Genomic DNA, 20,859 nt, shown 5'->3' on the forward strand with positions numbered 1-20,859 from the left:
GGGTGGTCAGGTCTCTACTTACCTGGAAGATATTTTTAAAGAAATACAGTGAACACTGAGCTCATTCTGTGTGTACACACACACACACACGATGATATCTTACCATTAATATGAGTCAGTGGAAGCAGTAAATAGCAGAAATAGAAATGCATTAGATTTTAGGTACTGGACTAACAGATCACCCCCAAATTTATATATATAATTTTACTTTGAATCTTGTTAAGTTGTCCAGGTTGGCCTTGAACTTGTGATCATCCTCTCTCAGCCTCTCTATCACTGGAATTTGTCTAAAGAAAATAAAAGAGTTAGTTAAAAGTGTAAATGAGATGACTTTCAGAAATTACCAGGAAGGACTGGTAATGTGGCTCAGTGGTAGAGCACTTGCCTGGCATGTTGTGAGGATTTGGTTCAATCCCCAGCACCACAAAATAAATAAAATAAAAAATAAAAATAAAAGCATAGAAAAACAAAGTTTGAGAAGTATCCAAGAGATTTTGAAAGAACATCAGATAAAAATGAAGAAATCTCCAATAGCTGAGGTCAGGGTTGGTAGATGTAGAATTTCAGTTGTGAAAAGTAAGTTCAAGAGATTTATCATACAATATTGTGACTGTAGTTAACGATTATATTTTGAAAACCACAAAAAGAGTATATTTTAAGTTGTCACTACAAAAAGTGGTTAAGTTATGTGAAGTAATGTATTAATTAGCTCTATTGAGCCATTCCACAGTGTATACATGTATATCGAAACATGTTGTACATGATAAATACATATAATTTTTATTTGTCAATTAAAAATATTTTTTTAAAAGAAAATCACCCAGAGTTTGTCACGGGAAAAAATGCAGAGATTAAAAATAAATGCTAGGAATGTAGCTCAGTAGTAGAGCACTTGCCTAGAATGGGTGATCCCAACCTTGAAAAAAAAAAAAGAAGGAAAATTAAGAGACATGGAGAATAGAGGAGGGGGTTTCATGCACATTTAATCACAATTACAGAAGAAGTAATAGAAGGAATGAGAAGAAATGTTTTAATCAAGAGAGGTTGAGAATTTTTTAGAACTGATGAGAGCCGCATATCCTTAGATTCAGAAAGCAAAACAAATCCCAAGCATGATAAATTAACAAGCACACAAGAATAGCCCAAATGACTAAGAGCCCAGATAATAAAAAAAAATCACAATTTTTCCCCAGGGAATGATTACCCACTAATGAACATTTCTGAGCGTGAAAGCTGATTTTTCAATAGCAACAGTGAAGCCAGAGACTGTAGAATGATATCTTCAAAGCACTTAGAAGAAAATTATCAACCTGGATTTGTATGTCCAGAGAAATTATTTTCTAAGAAACAAGAAATAACAGAAGTAGTTTTAGAAAAGCAAAAGTTTTGAAACAAATATTGTTCAGACAAACAAAAAGTTAACTATTATAAACAAATCTTCAATAAAGGAACTTTTTAAAGGGTATTCCTCAAGAAGAAGGAAATTAATCCAGGAAAGATCTGAAGTTCAAGAAGGAATAATGAGCAAATAATATGGCAAACATGAGTCTTTGAAGAAATGGTATTCATGCCAATTTCAATTTGTGGAATTAAAAAAGCAAAATGGAACAAAAACATTAAATAGTAATACTATATAACCTAGTAGGAATGATAATTAGAATTAAAGCATTCTTAGGCATTTTATGGTTTAGGATAAGAATAAAATGTTAACTTTAGACTCTGAACTGATGAGGAGGGTCTTCCCCTGTCAAGCCTGCGGGTGAGAATGCAGCCTGGTCAACCTTGATTGCAGCCTGTGAATTCTGCTAAACCATATCCCAATTGCTAACCCACACAAACTGTGAGATAATAAATATGTGTTATTTTGTGCTGCTAAATTTTTTAAGCAGCTGTGAAAGAATGAATACAGTACAATTTGTTTAATATCTCCTTCATTAGACTCTGAGGTCTGGGATGATATCTGTCTTGTGGTATTTGAAGTACCAACATCGGACACAATAATGGCCCATAGCTTATGGTCAATAAGTATACGATGATTGATTGAATGAATGAAAAGGGAGGTAATCAGGAGCTAGGCTTTGAACACTTCCTTTATTATCTTGCTTTTTAATTTCAAATATTTATTTTAGTTGTAGATGAACAAAATACTTTTATTTTATGTATTTATTTATATGTGGTGCTGAGGATCGAACCCAGTGCCTCACACCTGCTAGGCAAGCGTTCTACCACTAAGCTACAACCCCAGCTCATTACCTTGCTTCTGTGTTTCTAATTGACATACTTTAAAGAACAACTGGTATTCTTATGAGAAAGAGACCACAACTTCTATATTATCATTGAGGAAAATGAAGCATAGTTTTGGAATCTTGACTTGCCCAGGTAGACAGTGAAGAATTGATTATGCTTGGGATTGAGGAAATTGGACTTAAGGAGTTTTGTTCTTCTGCTGCTATTTTCTTAAGTTCATGGGCAATGATAAATTTGTAGGCTGTAAGATACATGGGAAGAGAGAAGTATGCAAAGGCATTATAATAAGATTTTACAGTTTACAGAATTGAAATGATATATGTGCTTCTTTTTTAGCACCCTGAAGCGGGCCCTGGAAGTCTTCAAGCAGCGTAAGTTATTTGTAAGACTTCTGTATGCTGTCCTTCATAAGCTCAGTGTGTGTCATAAAGGCAAGTTGTAATTTGAACAGCAATTTAATATTGGGTGAAAAAAAATTAAAGCAACTTCTAAGGTGAGAAATAGCCTTTCAGAATTGAGATGAGCTGGTGGATCCTCCAAGCCTGTATGTCACCATGTGCCTTTCACGTTTGAGTTGAACATTGAAATCACCTGGAGGGCTTATTATTAACAATGATTCCTGAGCCATCCCGAATATCAGATTTGAAATCTGGAGTGGAGTCTGGGATTTTACAAGTCTTGCAGATTTCCAAGGGATGATGCTGAGGCCACTGGGCCAGGGACCATACTGGGAATAACACCCTTAGAGGATTGTGTCTATACTGCTTCATTCTAACTCAGAGACATAGGCCCCTAGGTCCTCATCTAGGCTTGTCTATTGACTTAACCCCCTTGTGTATTCTTATGTGTATTCTGGTTTCTCCTCCCAGAGCCTCCTCTGTGGGGCTTCAAGGCTGGGACAACGTTGTGAGTGTCTTGTTCAGACTTCTCCCAGATCCCCAGACACTTTAATCTAGAAATCTTTAATTCCAGCAAGCCTCAAAGAAAACACTATCTTGGCTTCCTTATCTGCTACTCTAATCTGGCACATGACAGTATCATCCTCCTGGAACTTTCCTCTCCAAGGACACTAATAGTCTTTGTGTCACTAAGTCCAGCGGACAAGTACGGTCTTCTTGACTCTTCGGTAGCTTTCAGCACTGTTGAGCTTTCTTCCCATCCCGAAACCCTCCTCCCTTCTGACTCCCTTGGTTCTTCCTGCTTCTCTGGCTGGTCCACTGCCCCTTTCTTAGCTCTTCTCAATCCAGCTCTTCAGTGTGACAGGTCCTCAGTGTGTGCTCCTAGCCCTTCCCACCTCAGTCAGCCCAGATAAGCACATCTCTGTCTCTAGCATCCCCTACAGCCTTTACTCAGAGAATGCACTAATGTGTCTATTGAGTCTAGAACTCTCCTAGCACCAGTATTTACATCTACCACCTACTTTATGTTTCTTCTTGTGTGTTTCAAAAGTTTAAATTCAGACTTTGCAACGGAATTGCCTGTCTTCTAGGCTGACTGCCTGAGGTTGAGCTCTTCTCTTTGCATCTTGTCCTGCTGTCTCCTTAATTTTTATTTACTTTTTCATCTCTCCCCAAAGTCAGGCTGCTCTGTCCTAGACATGACAAGGCCTTTTCCCCATCCTTCTCCCACATCCTCTCAGGAAGAGATCCCAGTGGGAAGGAGCTCCCTCACGTTTGGGGCTGATTTTCTTGCTTTGCACAAACATTCAGCTTCCACTTTAGTGGTCAAGGCTGATTCAGAAACAGAAAGTCTTTGGAAATGCCAATGTCCGAGTCAGGGTTTATCTCTGCTGGGGTCAAATAGGTGCAAACCACGATGCCCTCTGTGTGCTAATCTCCTAGTTCTTGTTTCAGTATTGTGGCCTTTGATTGCAAATAGATTTTGCAGCAGATTTTTATTTAATTCTGATTACTGTAATAGGGTGACAGTCAGGATCTGGGAAACCTGGGGTGAGGCCTGGGACTTTGCTCTTCAAGGGGTCCTGCCTGTCTAGCTCTAGTGTTCACCAGGATTGGTGCTCAGAGGCTGCTTCTGAGGCTTCTGTCCTGAAGAATGCTTGGGACCTCCAAGTTAAGGACTTTAACAGGCCCGGTCTTTGTGACATATGCTTGAAGGATTTCTGTAGCTATCTGAGTGGTATTCTGTCAGAACAAACCCAGCATCTGTTTCCTCTGCTCTCACACCACAACCACCAACACAGAAGACCCTGGATTCCAGATGTGGGAGGATTTCTTCCTTCAACAAGGAAGAAATCTCTTCTGCAGTGGACACCAGCCAGGTGTCTTGAATCCAATTTGGTTTCTATACTATCAACTTGAAGATAGTGTGTCAGATGCTACGGACTGAAGGCTCAGTCCCCAGGACCGAACCCCTCCTCCACTTTAGATACCAGTTGCAACTCAAGCAACTCACAGAAGGGAGACACTTATTTGCAGTTGATGCTTCATAATAAAGGATATTACAAATGATATAGATGAAGAGATGAAGAGGGTAAGCTATTGAAGAGGGAGTATGCTTCATGCCCTCTCTGAGCATGGAACCTCTATGGGCTCAGCCATCCAGAACCTCACGGGCCCCATCCTTTTGGATTTTTGTGGGAATTTCATTGCCTAGGCTTGCTTGTTGGTAGACGAGTGGGGGACCCTAAAAGATTGGTTTATTCAGATTCTTTTGGTCCCTTCTGTGTAGTATTCCTTCCTCCAGAGTATAAGGCAGACCCTTCTGGAATGAGGATGGTCTTGTGACCAACTATCAGGCAAGGGAAGTTGAAGAATTTCTTTATGGCCAGCTAAAGACGGGGGAAGATTAGAGTTTCCATGGTCCTCCTTGGGGAGGGAGTTATAAGCCAAGGAACCATGGACAAAATGCAAATGTCACAAGTGAAATGTTAGCTAAATAAATATTCCTCTTAACTTTTCCATAGAAGGTGTCTTCTTCCCTCTTTAACTCATCAATGAATCTATTTCTCAAGGTACAGACAGTTTCTTTTCATGTTTGTCTTCTTCTTCTTCTGGGATTGAACCCAGGGGAGCTTAACCATTGAATCACGTCCTAAGCCTTTTTTTTTTTTAATTTAATTTTGAGATAGAGCCTCAGTAAGTTGCTGAGGCTGGCACAGAACTTGTGATCCTCCTGCCTCAGCCTCCCAAGTTGCTGGGATTATAGGTGTATGCTACCATGTCTGACATCTTTTCATGTTCTCTATGTGCACTGTAACATTAAGGATATGACATAGCCCAGGAAAATTCAGTATAGTCTGTTTTCCTAAATATTTACTTTTTTTTTAAAGAGAGAGAGAGAGAGAGAGAGAGAGAGAGAGAATTTTAATATTTATTCTTTAGTTTTCGGCAGACACAACATCTTTGTTTGTATGTGGTGCTGAGGATTGAACCCGGGCCGCACGCATGATGCCAGGCGAGCACGCTACCGCTTGAGCCACATCCCCAGCCCAATATTTACTTTTTTGCTGTTACTTTTATTTTTTCACAAAACAGATTTATTTTCTTCTTGTTAAGATTACCTATTTGTATTTAAAATTCAAATGAGACAACCAACTATAAAGAAGATAGTATATGGGCTGGGGGTGTGGCTCAGAGGTAAAGCAAGCGTTCACCTACCATGCGTGAGGCTCTGGGTTCGATTCCACCACATAAAAGTAAAATAAAGATATTGTGTCCACCTATAACTAAAAAATAAATATAAAAAAAGAAGATAGTATATGGTAGAATTTTCAATTCTCAGTCATACACAGTGTTGAATATGCCACTGGATATTTTAATATAATTATAATATGTATGTATAATATATGTATCTCTTTATATACATAATAATCATAATACCATGGCAGTCGTTCAGAATCTCTGAGACCTGAGCATATGTTTTTAAATTCCCTTAAAAATAAAAACATCCATTTAAATCATGATAATAATTTGATATATAGCTTTCTAAACCTTTTTCTATGCATTTACCCCCTTCCTCTTTCCTTTTTCTTTTGTGGTATTGTAGCTTGAGCCTGGGGCCTTGTGCATGGTAGACAAGTACTCTACTGCTATGTCCCACTCTTCCCTCTTTCTTTAAATTTTAGACACACAAATACATTTGGACATAAATAAGTTTGTTTTCAAAATCATCCTATACATATTTCTTTATAATTTACTTTTTTACTTAACAATACATCACAGACAGCTTCCCATTTCAGTTCCCATAGCTCTGCCTCATTCTTTTACATTTAATTTTTTTTCCTCTATAAAATGCCAGGTTTCCTCCAATGGTTGTGCTGATTCTTCCCCACCAACACTGCTATTTCCCCCTATCCTCACCAATACCCAGAATTTTCTTGCTTTAAATTCTTTTTTAAAACTGAAAGGTAAAAAAAAAAATGACATATTCTGGGTCTTTAAGGTTTTGCATTTTTTTCAATGGTTTTAAGGCGGAATATATTTTCAAATGTATATTGCACATTTAACCACTCTTTTCTAAATTTCATGCTCTTTATCTATATTTTAATACAAAAGTCTTTTCTATTCATAAAAGTTTTTTTAAATATAGCTATTTCTTGTTATATAAATTGAGAACTTTTTGTGTGTCTTCCAGCATTCTTTGAGGTTATTTTGATACCCCAGTTTAAAAAACATTTTTTTAAAGATCAGATTTGTCAATCTTGCTAGATTTAATGCCATGCTTTGTTTTCTTAGTGAAATAAAAACTTATTTTTTTTTCTATTAAAAAGGCAGGCCATGCTCATTGTAAAGACCTTCAAAAACAAGGGGAAAAACAGTCACCAGTTATCTTTCTACTCAGATATAACTATGGGAAGCCAAAATTTTGTTGTACAATCTTTCTTATAAATGTTCAGGCTCATAAGAGATTAGAGATGGAAAGAACCCAATAGATTATACAAAGAGGATGAAGAATAGATTTAAAACTGTTAACGGTAATAATGTCTCCTGGGATGCAAGCTTCATGAATTATAACTTGGCTGACTCTTTCTCTCCAGCCCTGGGCACCCACTAGATTAGTGGCTGTTGGGGACACGAGGCTAAGCTAAAGACTTTCTAGTCTTGCTGTTCGTGACCTGGGTAGTACTGGGCACAAGAAGGAACTCTATACCTGTTGGTGACTAAATGAAGTTTTCTTGAATCTACCACTTGCTCCAGTATTTTATGTTTGTGTGTGTGTGTGTGTGTGTGTGTGTGTGTGTACGTGTGTGCATGCATAATTTTGTATATTTGAATTTAGAGGCATCTAGAACTTGATTGTTTTATTAAAATTTCTTTTTGCAGAAGTAGACAATGTGGCCCAATGTCACATTCATCTTGCACAGACTCTAAGAGAGGAAGCCAGGAAGATGGAAGATTTCAGGGAAAAGCAGAAGCAACAACGGAAAAAGGTTGGATTTGTGCATGTGTTCAAATGCTGCCCTCGCTCTGCAGAAACCTCTGGGTTTGTCTGTCATTAAACTTCTCAGCTTAGCTCTAGTCCACACAGTTGTGTTCTTTCTAACCTGAGAACTTCTTTACTGGAGTCCCCTTGGGGGACTTGGACTCCATCTAGGTGGCTGTGCCTCTGCACTGTTTCTGCACTCCAGACCAGTCCTCCTTTTAGAAATTCTTGCAGGATTCAGGAGTCTAGCTTGCATTCCTCTTCTTTCAGATCTGCTGCCATATTAAAACTATGGCTGGAGGGGGGCTCCTGACAAATTCAGGCCAGAGGGCTTCCAGACCACACTTCAGGGGAAAGCATCAAGGGGAGGGTGAAGTAGTGGAGGAAGCTCATGCTCTCTCTAAAGTCCATCATGCAGTCGAATGCTCTTATTTTACAGAGAAACTGGGGCACTGGGAAATCCAAGTTTTTTTTTTTTTTTTTTTTTTTAATCTCTGGAGCACATTGCATAGGCTCTTTTCCATTGCCAGAATTTATACTAACTGCATGGAAGGAGATGGAAGCAAACAAGAATTAATAAAACTGGCAAATGTTTGGGAAGTTATAGAAAAGAAGCCCAAGACTTATATGAAAGTATTACTTGGACTAGACCAACCACATTTCTGACTCCTTTTTATTTTGTTTCTGAAAGGCTTGTATATTCATACTTGACCCTACAGTCAAGTATGGCCCTTCTAGAATTTCTTTCTATATTTGGGCTTCAAAACTGGAGCCCTGGCCTCACACATGGGACAAAGGCTTTCCTCTCTGGCATCCAAAGATTAATTCCCCCCCAGGTCCTCTGGGACATCTCTGCATGGTCTTTTGGTGACCTCTTGCACCTTTTCTGGAGGTCCTGTTGGAACCTTTCTGTATCCTGGTTTTTCATGGTCCCCTGAGATTGTCTGAAGTATTTGTATCCAATAAACAAACTATTAAGGCTGATTCTACCCTTACCTCCTTCTCAGCAATTGGAATCTAGATCTGATTTCCTTGATAGCACTGGTGTCTGGTGTCTGGGTAGCAACAGTATCTTTTTTTTTTTTTTTTTTTTTTTTTTGGTACCAGGGATTGAACTCACTGGTCCCTAACCACTGAGCCACATCCCCCAGCCCTTTTTGTATTTTATGTAGAGACAAAGTCTTGTTGAGTTGCTTAGTGCCTTGCCAGGTTGCTGAGAGTTGTTTTGAACTGGCGATCCTCCTGCCTCGGCCTCCGGAGCTGCTGGGGTTCCAGGCCTGTGCCACTGCATCCAACCAGGCAGCAGTATCTTAAGGGCCTGCCTGCGTTGCAATTATGGTCATTTTGTGAAATGCTTTTATCTTAGCATACTGCTGCCCCTTCCCACTTCACAGCCTGTACTTCTAAGGGAAGTACCATGAATATTTAAGGAATACCATATCAAACCCTTTCATACATTCCCTCAAACTTCATGAGTCAGGCTTGTGGGGTGCATCTGTCCCAAGCCTGTTCCTGAGCAAAAATAGCACATTTATCACACCCATTGAATGGCCAGACTCTTGTGCCCGACATTGCCCCTGCCACCTCTCTAGAGGAATTACAATTTTTCAGAAGCAAGAAGCCTTAGACCACAAGAGTATGCACACATGATTTCCACTCTGAGGAGATGAAGTGACATTTCCTCATGTTCTCAAGTGTCTTTGACAGACCCGGTCCTTTTAGGGAGGGTTTTGTTGATTTTGCAAGGTTTCTGAAACTTCCCCTCCTAACAATTTGCACAGACCAAATTGTTATAGCTTGAAAAACACGCTCTGAATTCTGTTAGGCAATAGAGTAGCATATGCTCAATCAGCTGCTATCATCCGAGTTCCCTCTACAGCAGGAAAATACCTTCAGAGCTCTGACGAGTCCAGAGTTCATTAATAAACTTGTAATTACTTGTATCCATGAACTCTGGACTTGCACCACTTCTGTGTTTAGGTATTTGATTGAAAAAATTAAACTTTAGAAGGAATGCTTCAGTACTAACTTCTTGTTTTTTTATTTATTTATTTATTTATTTTTTATTTTTTATTGGTTGTTCAAAACCTTACAAAGCTCTTGACATATCATATTTCATGCACTAGTTACTAACTTCTTGTTTTTTGATGGTCAAAGTTTGCATGTTTGGGACTTCCACTTCTTGGAAATTAAGCCATTTCCACTTTCTTTATTGAAGAAAACTATCGGTTGGTTTCTTTTAGAAACCTGGGGCAGAGGTGGTGTGAGTGAAATGGCTTCTCACTCAGACAACTGATATTTACAAAGTAGCCACTTCAGTAATTTACTACAGGGTTATTTGGATCATTTGAAAATATCTTCCTCCTTTCCCCCTCCCTCTGGCTCCTCCCACCCTAGGATGATGGTGTTTTTGCACTCCCTTGTGTTATCAATCATATAACACACCCAAATTCCTGCTGAATTTAGTCTAAACAGGAAGTCTGAGTCCTAGAAGAGACACTTCTCCAAAAAGACCTGGAAGAGAACATTTGATTCATTGGAGTCACCATCAGTAGGCCACCCTATAAGTGGATATGGACAGAAGGAGACTTAAGACAGTGTAGCAGGCAGAGGTGAACCTGAAGTCTCGCCACTAACTCACTGAATAGCCCTCAGCAAAATAAATCATCTCTTGGACCCCACGGATCCTGCTTGTCAGGTTAGAGTTGGATTGCTGCCTTCTAGGATCCTGTCAACTTTTAAATGCCAGGAATTCCTGAAGCCAGAGGGAGGAATAATAGGAAGTGGAAAGGTTTGGCTGGTGGGGGAAGCTGTAACCCCTGAAAGGTGCTTGAAACAGGTGCTGTGTAGAACTTGGAGATAAAGAGATCTATCTTGGGTCACCAATTATAAAACAGTAGCAGCTTCCAAGTGGAAGAGTGGCAGTGTGTATATTTGAATTAAAAGGAACTTGGCATTGAATGACATCACTAACAGATCAGCTCATGTAGCGTGGAAAAATTAGGAATTATTATTAAATAAATCAACCCAGATCCCCTACCTGGTAGAGGGAAGTAGTCACACATGTAGACCACAGCTCCTTGCCTGCCATCTGCAATGTGTCTTTCCAGGTGGGGCTCATATTGGAGCCCATCTCTCTGTGTATCTGCTGTCTTTCAACATGAGCAGGTGAATGGCCATCTCCTGACACTTCTCTTTTGTCTGGCCTGGAAGACGACTGCTAGGTTCTCTGAGGGCCCCTTGGGGCACTCCCAAGGGAATTTCATGTACTCCACAAAGCTCATATTTGAAGTGAGGCCATCTCAATTATTCCATCCAAATATCACAATACCCATGTTTGTGTAAATGGACAGAAACTTAATTTTTATGTATCCACAGGGAAACACATTTGAATTTCATTTTCAGTATTATTTTTTTCATTCATTTTGTACAAAATCAAAATCAGTGCTCATTTTGAATTGTTGAATCTCCATATATATATATATATATATATATATATATATATATATATTAACATTTTTGGTATTATAGTGCTATCACAAGGATAATGGTAGATTAGGGTAATGATAAGGAACAAGGGCTCTGGAGTCAGGCTCCTGGGTTCAGATTTCAGCTCTGTCACCTGCTGACTATGTTACTTTGGGTAAGTTATCCAAGTTCAGTATCTTCAGGGAAATGGAGATTATAGTACTTAGAGCTGTGATGCATGAAAACTGCTTAACATAGAAGTGCTTGATATATGGGAGTTACTATGGTTATGTCCAAGAGGTACATCTTTATTGCTAGCACCATTCTTTTGATTAATAAAAGTATTATCATTATCAGTACAATGAAGAAATTACTTCCAAGTAAACTTGATGGAGGGGTTTCCCTTTGCTGGGTGAGATAGCTTTTCTCAGCTGTCCTACAAACACTTCTTCCCTGCATATTGTCTGGACACCTTTTGGTAAGGGGTATGTCATTGAAGGCCATAGAAATGAGTGCTTATAAGCCCCTAATTTAACTGTGTAGACATAGGCTTGCAGAATTTAAATTGAACCCAGGGGCACTCTATCCTAGAGCTACATTCCCAGCCTTGAACTTGTGATTCTCCTGCTTTAGTCTTCGGAGATAAGACCTATCTTGGGCCATAGGCATCACCATGCCTGGCTTAAAGATTCCCTTTAAAATATAAATGATACTTTAGTAAAAATTTTAAAATTCCTCTGTGAATTCGAAGTTCCTTGATTTCAGGAACTCTACTGAAGGCAGTGCTCTAAGGTGATCAGCCAGTCTCCGTGGTCCATGTTGAACTTAATGATGATCCATGTTGAACACTTAGATCTCAAGAAAAGCTGGTATTAATAATAATTTGTTTTTATTAATAGTGCTTATACTTTATTTTTTTCACAGACAGAGACTGTCATGGATGCTGCCCATAAGCAAAGGAATTTACAATTCAAGAAAACCATGGATGTGAGTTATACTCTTGTGCTTCTCATTTATCTATCTATCTATCTATCTATCTATCTATCTATCTATCTATCTATTTATTGTAATGGTGACATTTTCTGAAATACTGTGCTTTGTATGAGCATCTTCCTATTCAAACAAAATCTTAATGTTATTATTTATTCTTGTGGTGTTTTAAGGGAAACAGTTTTTACCAGTTTGGCTTTCCTTCTTTTTAAGGCCTTGGAAAGCTTGAAAATTAAAGAAGATAGTGGAAAATACAATGTTATTATCTTTTTGGTAACCTTGGGAAATAGAGCGAGTCAATTTAAATATTTTAGGTTAAGACACAAAAAACATGCATATATACAATGCCATTTATCTTGTGGTACTGGAGTTTTTACTATGTGGTTATTTTGAATCTTGATTGTTTGCCTGTTTCACTGAGTGACACTTTCATCTTTTAAGATATATGGAAATTGTGAAAGCCTTCTCTCCTTTAAGTAATTTACAAAAAATTCTAGGCAAGATAGAGGTAAGATAGTTGCTAGGGATTTCACTCTAGCTTTACACAAATCTGTTAACTCTGGATACAATTAATTCTACCATTAGAACATACATATGGCTACATCTTTTTTTTTTTTTTTTGTACCAGGGATTGAACTCAGGGGCACTCAACCACTGAGCTACATCCCCAGCCCTATTTTGTATTTTATTTAGAGACAGGGTCTCACTGAGTTGCTAAGCACCTCGCTGTTGCTGAGGCTGGCTTTGAACTCACGATCCTCCTGTTTCAGCCTCCAGAACCACTGGGATTACAGGCATGTGTCACAGCACCCGGCTATGGCTACATCTTTGTAAGATGTATCTTCATGATATTCTGACATGGCATAAAAGTGTCGGTGACACGAGAGCAGGAGTCTGTTCTGCTACATTTCTTTAATCTTTGATGAGATCTCCTTGGAAGCAATGGATAAATGAGGAATAATGTCAATATAGTGAAGAACTAGTATGGGTGAATATAAGACTTCCCCCAGACTGTCTGTGTTTTGAATAATCTGGGGCAAGTAGTCTCACAATTAAAGAGACAGCTTTATCAAAATATAATTTTCTTAATTATTTCTTCTACCCACACATAGAGTCATATCAGTGTTAGCAGTTTTTGCCAATGCCCTGCCCTGTAGCCATCATCTGCAGGTTCCCCCTCTGAATTCCAAGTCATTGATTCATTTACTGTTCTCTTGTTCTGTCTCTAATCAGGGCTTCACATCTCTCAGTGAGAAAAAGGGAGGTTTATGAAATGAAGAAGAAATGACAATGGGTTGTAAAAAGTACAGTTTATTTGTATCTATTTAGAGGATGGAGTATTTTATGTCTTCAATTTCCATATCTTTTATAGCCAAGTTGCTTAAATATGAAATGCATTTCTTAAGCAAAAACTTGGGTCTAGCTGGGTGTAGAGGCATATGCTTGTAATCCCAGTGGCTCAGGAGGCTGAGGCAGGAGGATCTCAAGTTCAAAGCTTGCCTCAGCAATTTAGTGAGGCCCTAGACAACTTAGCGAGATCCTGTTTCTAAATTAAAAAAATAGAAATGGCTGAGGATGTGTCTTGGCTGGTGAGTGCCCTTGGGTTCAATCCCTGGTTAAAAAACAAACAAACAAACAAACTGCAGAGTAGAGTGAAGGAAGACTATTGTAGTTACCTATTTACTTACCATGTTCTTTTTCTCCTTCTAATGTTCCAAGGTTTCTTCCTATATGGTTAAGTTTTTGATTTTTTTCTTTTAGCTTCAGATAGGTCTGGATCCCAGGTCCATGAGTGTTAGATCTTTTCTCTTTGTGCCAAAGGACCCTGAGGCTTTTTATTATTTTTTTCAGCCTATTTCTTCTCTGTTCATATTAGGTGATTCTACTATTTCTCTTTCAGATCATTGATTCTTCTGTCTTTCTCTTGTTAAGCCCATCCATCAGGTTTTTGTTTTTTGGTTATTGAATTTTTTTTTTTTGCTCTAAAATTTCCATCTTGTTCTTCTTTATATGATCTATTTCTTGGCTTTTCTAGTTCTTTGCCAATACTATGTATTTTTCATTTGTTTCAAGTGTACAATTGCGTACTGAATACTTTTATAAGGGTTGCTTTAACATTTTTGTCAGATAATCTGACATCTCTGTCACCTTGATTTTGGCATCTGTGGATGACCTTTATTTTTGTTCAATTTATTATCTTTCTTGTTGTTGGTGTGAGTGGTATGAGTGACGTTTGATTGATTTTGGACATTCTGGGGTTCTGTTACAAGTCTCTGGATCTTATTTCCACCTTCTGTGTTAGTTGGCTTCCTCTGACACCCTTCTGGCAGGGACAGGTTGGACACTGCCTTTTCACTGCTGTATGAGGGTCCAAGTCCAGGTCCCCCCTTGTTTTTTGCTGACCCCAAAGAGTGGATGTGGCCCTTTTAGGACTGGAGGTGGTTGAAGTTCTGATTCTTCATTAGATGTTCTCTGCCACCACCTGGGGTGGGGGCCACCTCAGCATTGCCCTTTGGGGGTGGAAGTCTAAACTTCCCACATAGCTGCTACTGGTACCCTGATTGTGTGGCTTTATTACCTCCTGATGTGAATGGAAGTCTCAGTTCTCATTTGTCTTTCAGTATTGCTGACTGGGTAGGGGAGTAGGTGCCTCTTGGCAGCCCCCTCTGGCCTTTGCTGGCACGTGTCCAGGTGGGGCCTCAGTGTTTTCTTTGGCGTTTAGCTGCAGTAGATGGTTATCTTCATGTTCCACTAGGCTGCCCCTTTTCTGGTCTTTTTGGCTATAGAGAATAGGCTTTGTTGGGCTTATTTTGCTGTGATCACTGTTATTTCTGGGTGTCTGTTTCCTCAGCATGTAGTCTGTGATAAATGAGGCAAAAAGACACCCAGGGGATTCACTGTTGGGTTGATCTTTGAACCCAGGGTCACTAGCCATTCTGCCGCCTTACCTTTCAGTGTTCTGATGTTTGTTTCAAATGTAATGTTTAGGGATCTTAGTTGTACTGAATGTGGAGGAATTGGGAAAGGACATCTTCTCCAAAGCTGGGGAATCCTTTTTTTTTTTTTTAATTTTATTCTAATTTGTTACACATGACATCAGAATGAATTTTGATTCATTGGACAAAAATTGAGCACAACTTTTCATTTCTCTGGTTGTACATGATGGAGCATCACAACATATGTGCAGTCATACATGTGTCCATCTCATTCCACCATCTTTCCTGCCCTCAAGCACCCCTCCCCACTCTCCCTCCCCTTCGCCCAAAGTCCCTCCATCCTTGCCATGCCCTCCCCCCCCCCATTATGGATCAGCATCCACTTATCAGAGAGAACATGAAGCCTCTGATCTTTTGGGATTGGCTAACTTCACTTAGCATGATATTCTCCAACTCCATCCATTTAACTGCAAATGCCATAATTTTGTTCTCTTTTAATGCTGAGTACTATTCCATTGTGTATATATACCATACTTTCTTTATCCATTCATCGACTAAAGGACATCTAGATTGCTTCCACAGTTTAGCTATTGAGAATTGAGCTGCTATGAACATTGATGTGGCTGCATCACTATAGTATGCTGATTTTAAGTCTTTTTAAAAAATATTTATTTTTTTAGGTGTAGATGGACATAACACAATGCCTTTATTTTTATGTGGTGCTGAGGATTGAACCCCGGTCCCGCCCGTGCTAGGCCACAATCCCAGCCCCGTGATTTTAAGTCTTTTGGGTATAGACCTAGGAGGGGGATAGCTGGGTCAAATGGTGGTTCCATGCTAAGTTTTCCAAGGAATCTCCATACTGCTTTCCAGAGTGGTCACACCAATTTGCAGTGCCACCAGCAATGTTTGAGTTGACGAATCCTTTTAAAAAGATGCTTTTGCAACATGTTTTTGGAGGCATATGTGTGAACATACCTCATAAATCTTATACCAAGAATCTATCTTCAGAAATTGCCCCAAATAAGCAAAGGCATTTACATGTTCACTATGATTTTCACTAATAATGAAAATTGCAAATGATTTAATTACCAACAATTGGAGAAGGATTAAATATAGTATGTAGACTTTAAATACAATTAAAAAGACTATGACAGAGAAAAACTGTTTAACATGTAATATTAAAAATAAGAAAAATCGATCCAGGTGTGGTGGTGCACACCTTTAATCCCAGCAGCTTGGGAGGCTGAGACAGGAGGATCTTGAATTCAAAGCCAGTTTCAGCAAAAGCGATACACTAAGCAACTCAGTGAGACCCTGTATCTAAATAAAATACAAAATGGGTCTGGAGATGTGGTTCAGTGGTCCAATGCCCTGAGTTTAATTCCCAATACTTCTGCCCCTGTACCCCAAAAGAAAAATCAATAATATAGCAACATTAAAACTTAAGGCTTTTCTATGGTAAAAGAAAAAAATCTCCTTATTCATACTTCTACAATAAATGAAACACTGGGAAAAATATTTGTGACATAATATAAGGAACATTATATGTGTTAGGAATAGTAACCTATTACATAAATTTGTATATATTATAATTTACATATATATTATTAGTATTATAATTTATATAATATATATATATATATATATATAAATTTGTATATTAGGTTACTATTCCTAATATACACTGAGCTATTAGCAATCAGTTAAAATGAAAAACATTCCAAGAGGAAATTAATAAAATACATGAAATAGAAAGGAAAAACTACTTTAATATATTACTATAAAAGACATGTAAATAAGAACAATATGGAAATTTTTTACTTCAGTGTTAGAAAAGATTGAGAATATTGACTGAACTTGGTGTTAGAGTGTGAGGAAGTAACTAGTGTCATATACTATTGGCAGAAATATACTTGGTACCACTCTTGGAGGGAAATCTGATATAGGTTTACTTTTTATTTTTTTGGCCAGATAATTATATTTCTAGGAATTTTTCCTGTATAGATAAATTCACACTACTCAAAATAAAGTCAGAGTATTGCTATGTCTAATAAAAAGTGGGAAGTTGGTGGGATTTTAAGTACAACAACTATGGAAATCAGTATGGAGGTTTCTCAAAAGATGAAGCATGGAACCATTGTATGACCCTGCTTTACCACTCCTTGGTATTCCTCCTAAAGAATTAAAGTCATCATACTGTAGCCATACATGCATACCCATGTTTATAGCAACATAATTCACAATAGCCAAACTATGGAATCAGCCCAGGTGTCTACCAATGGATGAACAGATAAAGAAAATGTGGTATATATACCCAATGGAATTTTTTTTTAGCTATAAAGCAGAACAAAAATTATGTCATTTGCAGGAAAATGGATGGAACTTGAGAACATTATGCTAAGTGAAACAATCTAAACCCAGAAAGTCAGGGGTTCTATGTTTTCTCTCATATGTAGAAGCCAGAGAGAAAAAAGGAAAAGAAAGGTGTGTGTGTGTGTGTGTGTGTGTGTGTGTGTGTGTGTGTCGGGGGGAGGTGGATTTCAAGAAATTTGAAGGATAGAGCAGAGGAAAGGGACTGGGGTGGGAGGGAGGGAAAGGAGAAATTATATTGGCTAAAATATACTGTTATATTGTATGCACATACGAATACATAACAAACAACAAATCCCACCATTATATACAACTTTAACGCACCAATAACAATCTAGAAAAAAATTAAAAAGTAGGAACCCAGATCAATGCCCACCAATAGAGATCTGGTTAAGAAAGTTATATCATGTATAAGTACAAAAAAGATATATATGCGTGTATGTGCAGATATAAATTCAATTTATATCTGCTTTCATTTTCATATATCTTTGAGAAAAATGTATATTGTATTTCTATATAAAATCCTTACTTTATAGACAGAGAAATCAGCACAGAGAGACTGAGTAATTTGTTAAAGAACATATGGAAATAGGGTAGTACTTGGGGGTTTAAATGGGGAAAACTATTTTATATTCACTTATGAATATGTCAAAATGAACCCCACAATTATGTATAACTATAATGCACTAAAAATTTAAAGTCAGAATACATCCATCTATTATAATGCAAATGATCCATATAAAATTATATTGAAGGGTATTTGTTGACATGCTAACATGTTCACAATGCATTAGAAAAGTTCGTTAAAAAGCAGTATTTGATAAGTTCGCATTTTTGGAAATAAATGCTAAAATGCTAAAAGAATAAGGAAAAGAACTAGTGGACAGGGGTAAGGTTGGATTTGAACCTATTCCTGAGCCTCCAGTACTTGATCTCTGACTCACCAGCCAAACAAGGAATAAGAAGTGTGTGTGAGGGGGTCTTCATTCTTATTCAAGTGTTTTTTCCCACAATTTTTACTTTATTAGCTAATTGTTCAGTTCACAGCTTTGCTTTGTTTAGGCAAGTTAAGGCTCTTTCCATAGTTGAAGCAGATAATTAGTTCTTGATTGACTAATGATTATTCTTTGTGAACTGTTTCTGTAATACTGATAGTAAGGATGGCATAGAATAGACCATGGCTTACTTACTATGTAAAGCAAAATTCTTTAAATGAAAAAGGAAGATGGCTATACCAAAGAGAAAAAAATGTTGGCATTGGTACCCTTCCCACCGACCAGAGTTGTACAACATATTAGAATACAGAGGCATAATTAGAATGAATTGGTACCAATGACCAAATGGATTGCACATAAATTCTGCTTATGAATGTCATATAAATGTTGGGTTATACATCTTAGAGTTCCATAAATATTTCAATTTTGCCTATTTCAAATTCCATCTTTTATTTCTGTCAATTTTTAGAGCTCATGTACTTTGTGTTACGTAATAGGAATTATTATTTCCTTGATGGAATTTCCACTCCATCCACAATTTGGAAGAGGGCTAGAGCTAGAGAGAACTTTCAAATATTGAGAAGAAAAAGCATCTGCCCTCTGGGAGCCACGGTCTAGTGGTGATCACAGTGTTAACCAGAGTGCTCTGTTTGTGCTGGGCGTGGTGGGCTGGGGCAGCTGCTTTTCAAGGTAACAGCCTGCCCACCTGTCTCTCCCCTCTCTTCATTTATAATAAAGGCAAAGAAGATCTATGAGCAGAAATGCCGGGACAAAGATGAGGCAGAGCAGGCTGTCCACCGGAGCGCCAACATGGCAAACCAGAAGCAACAAGAAAAGGTACCTAGGCGGGCCCACAACATGATAAATCTGAGATTTACATCTATTAGTTAAAAGCCAGCTTAAAAAAATTTTTTTTTGGTGGTCCTGGACATTGAGCCCTGGCCTTTACATGAGCTAGGCAAATGTTGGACCACCAAGCTATGTTCCCTGCCCCTTTTTAATTTTTTTTTATTTTGAAACAGGGTCTTGCTAAGTTGCCCAGGCTGGCCTTGGACTTGTGATCTTCTTGCCTCATAAACCCAAGTACCTGGGTTTACAGATGTCTGCTACTGCACTGGGCCTAAGAATTTTAATTTAGAAATGGACCTGTATCCTAAGGTTAAGGCAATGTCTTCCCTTCATTTATGATGATCTTCTGACCCAGAAAAACCCTTGTCCCATTTTTGGAGTTGGGGAAAAGAGCTAGCAAAGTATGGCCATAGGGGAACAAGAGGTGGCATTAGAGGTCTGATTTTGTTCACCTTTTTAAAAACTCAAATTTTGTTGTTAGGCCACCTCTTGCTTGGGTGGATTAGAAATGTAATTTTATAAAATATTAGTATAAGATTGTCAGCCGGAGGGTAGGAGTATGTCTTTAGGAAGGCAGGGGCAAGATGCTTTATGATTCTTTTCTAAGGGTGAGAAGATTAAAGAGCAGGTTGAATGATTTGCTCCCGAGGGACTAGTCTCACCTTGTCAAAGTCATTGCTTTTACATCTCTTTTGCCAGGTCCAGTGTTCCTGATCTCTTGTTTTTTTCTTTCCCACAGCTCTTTGTGAAACTGGCAACTTCCAAGACTGCAGTAGAGGACTCTGGTGAGGGAGCTGCCCCCACCGATGGGAAGGGTGGGTGGTGGGGTTTGTGTTATCCTAACCTCTGAGAAAAGTACTTTTACAACCAAGAACAGATGTATATAAAGCAGAATTATCCAAACGTCAGAAGTGAAGAAGGAAGGTAAGGCAAGGCATGTCGGGATGTTGGTGAGGGGAGGAAGGAAGAGCAGACCCCAGGTAGGTGGTGGAAGCAGGTCAGGCCTAGATTCTGGCCACTGTCTGCTGAGGTCTTGCTGTGTGAGACCTGAGTGAAAGGTAGGATGGGTGGGGGGGAGACATGTAGCAGCTGCTCTGTAATCAGGTGTGCACTGACTTTTGGGGACATCTATCTAAAAACCTGTTTCAGCCCTGGTAGCCCTTATCTGCTTTGGAAGAATCAGCCAAGTAGCACAGAAATCTAATCAGGTGCTTGTGAAGGCTTCCACTTCCCAGAATATCCTGCAGGAGATAACATGTTATGAGGAGGGTCACTTAGGAAGCCTCTAAATCCAAACTAAAAGTGTCTTAGTGCTCCTTTGGGACTCAGGAGAGTTTCTTTTGCATCTCTTGTCTGATGGTTTTCCTGGAAATGAAAATTATGGAAACCATTGTAGTAGACAAAGGAAACCCCGGTTGAGGTTCCTCTTCAGCTTTCACTTCTTTCTTGGGGCATTTCTTGCTCAATGTTTGGTTCAATGTTCAATGAAAGTGACACCCATCTTTGCTTATCTCACCAAGAGGTTGTGAGGGTGAAAGGTGTAATTTTGGTCTTCCAAAGTTCAGAGCTCCTGGGGACTCTTCAACTCCATGCAAGTCTCATGAGCCTGTCTAGTCTGA

The 20,859-nt window shown here is 38.7% G+C and overlaps 1 protein-coding gene across 2 annotated transcripts in view; it reads left to right on the forward strand.

Moving 5' to 3' along the window:
• Positions 1-20,859, forward strand: part of Pstpip2 (proline-serine-threonine phosphatase interacting protein 2) — a 64,160-nt gene that overhangs the window by 30,210 nt on the left and 13,091 nt on the right. For both annotated transcript variants that reach the window (XM_077792176.1, XM_077792175.1), the window contains exons 4-8: positions 2,584-2,618; positions 7,530-7,636; positions 12,022-12,084; positions 19,130-19,228; positions 19,980-20,025. In XM_077792176.1, the coding sequence (XP_077648302.1) occupies positions 2,584-2,618; positions 7,530-7,636; positions 12,022-12,084; positions 19,130-19,228; positions 19,980-20,025 (350 nt within the window). The remainder of the gene's footprint in view (positions 1-2,583; positions 2,619-7,529; positions 7,637-12,021; positions 12,085-19,129; positions 19,229-19,979; positions 20,026-20,859) is intronic.

This window comes from Urocitellus parryii, chromosome 13 (genome assembly GCF_045843805.1).
Source record: "Urocitellus parryii isolate mUroPar1 chromosome 13, mUroPar1.hap1, whole genome shotgun sequence".
In the NCBI taxonomy this organism is placed as follows: domain Eukaryota; kingdom Metazoa; phylum Chordata; class Mammalia; order Rodentia; family Sciuridae; genus Urocitellus; species Urocitellus parryii.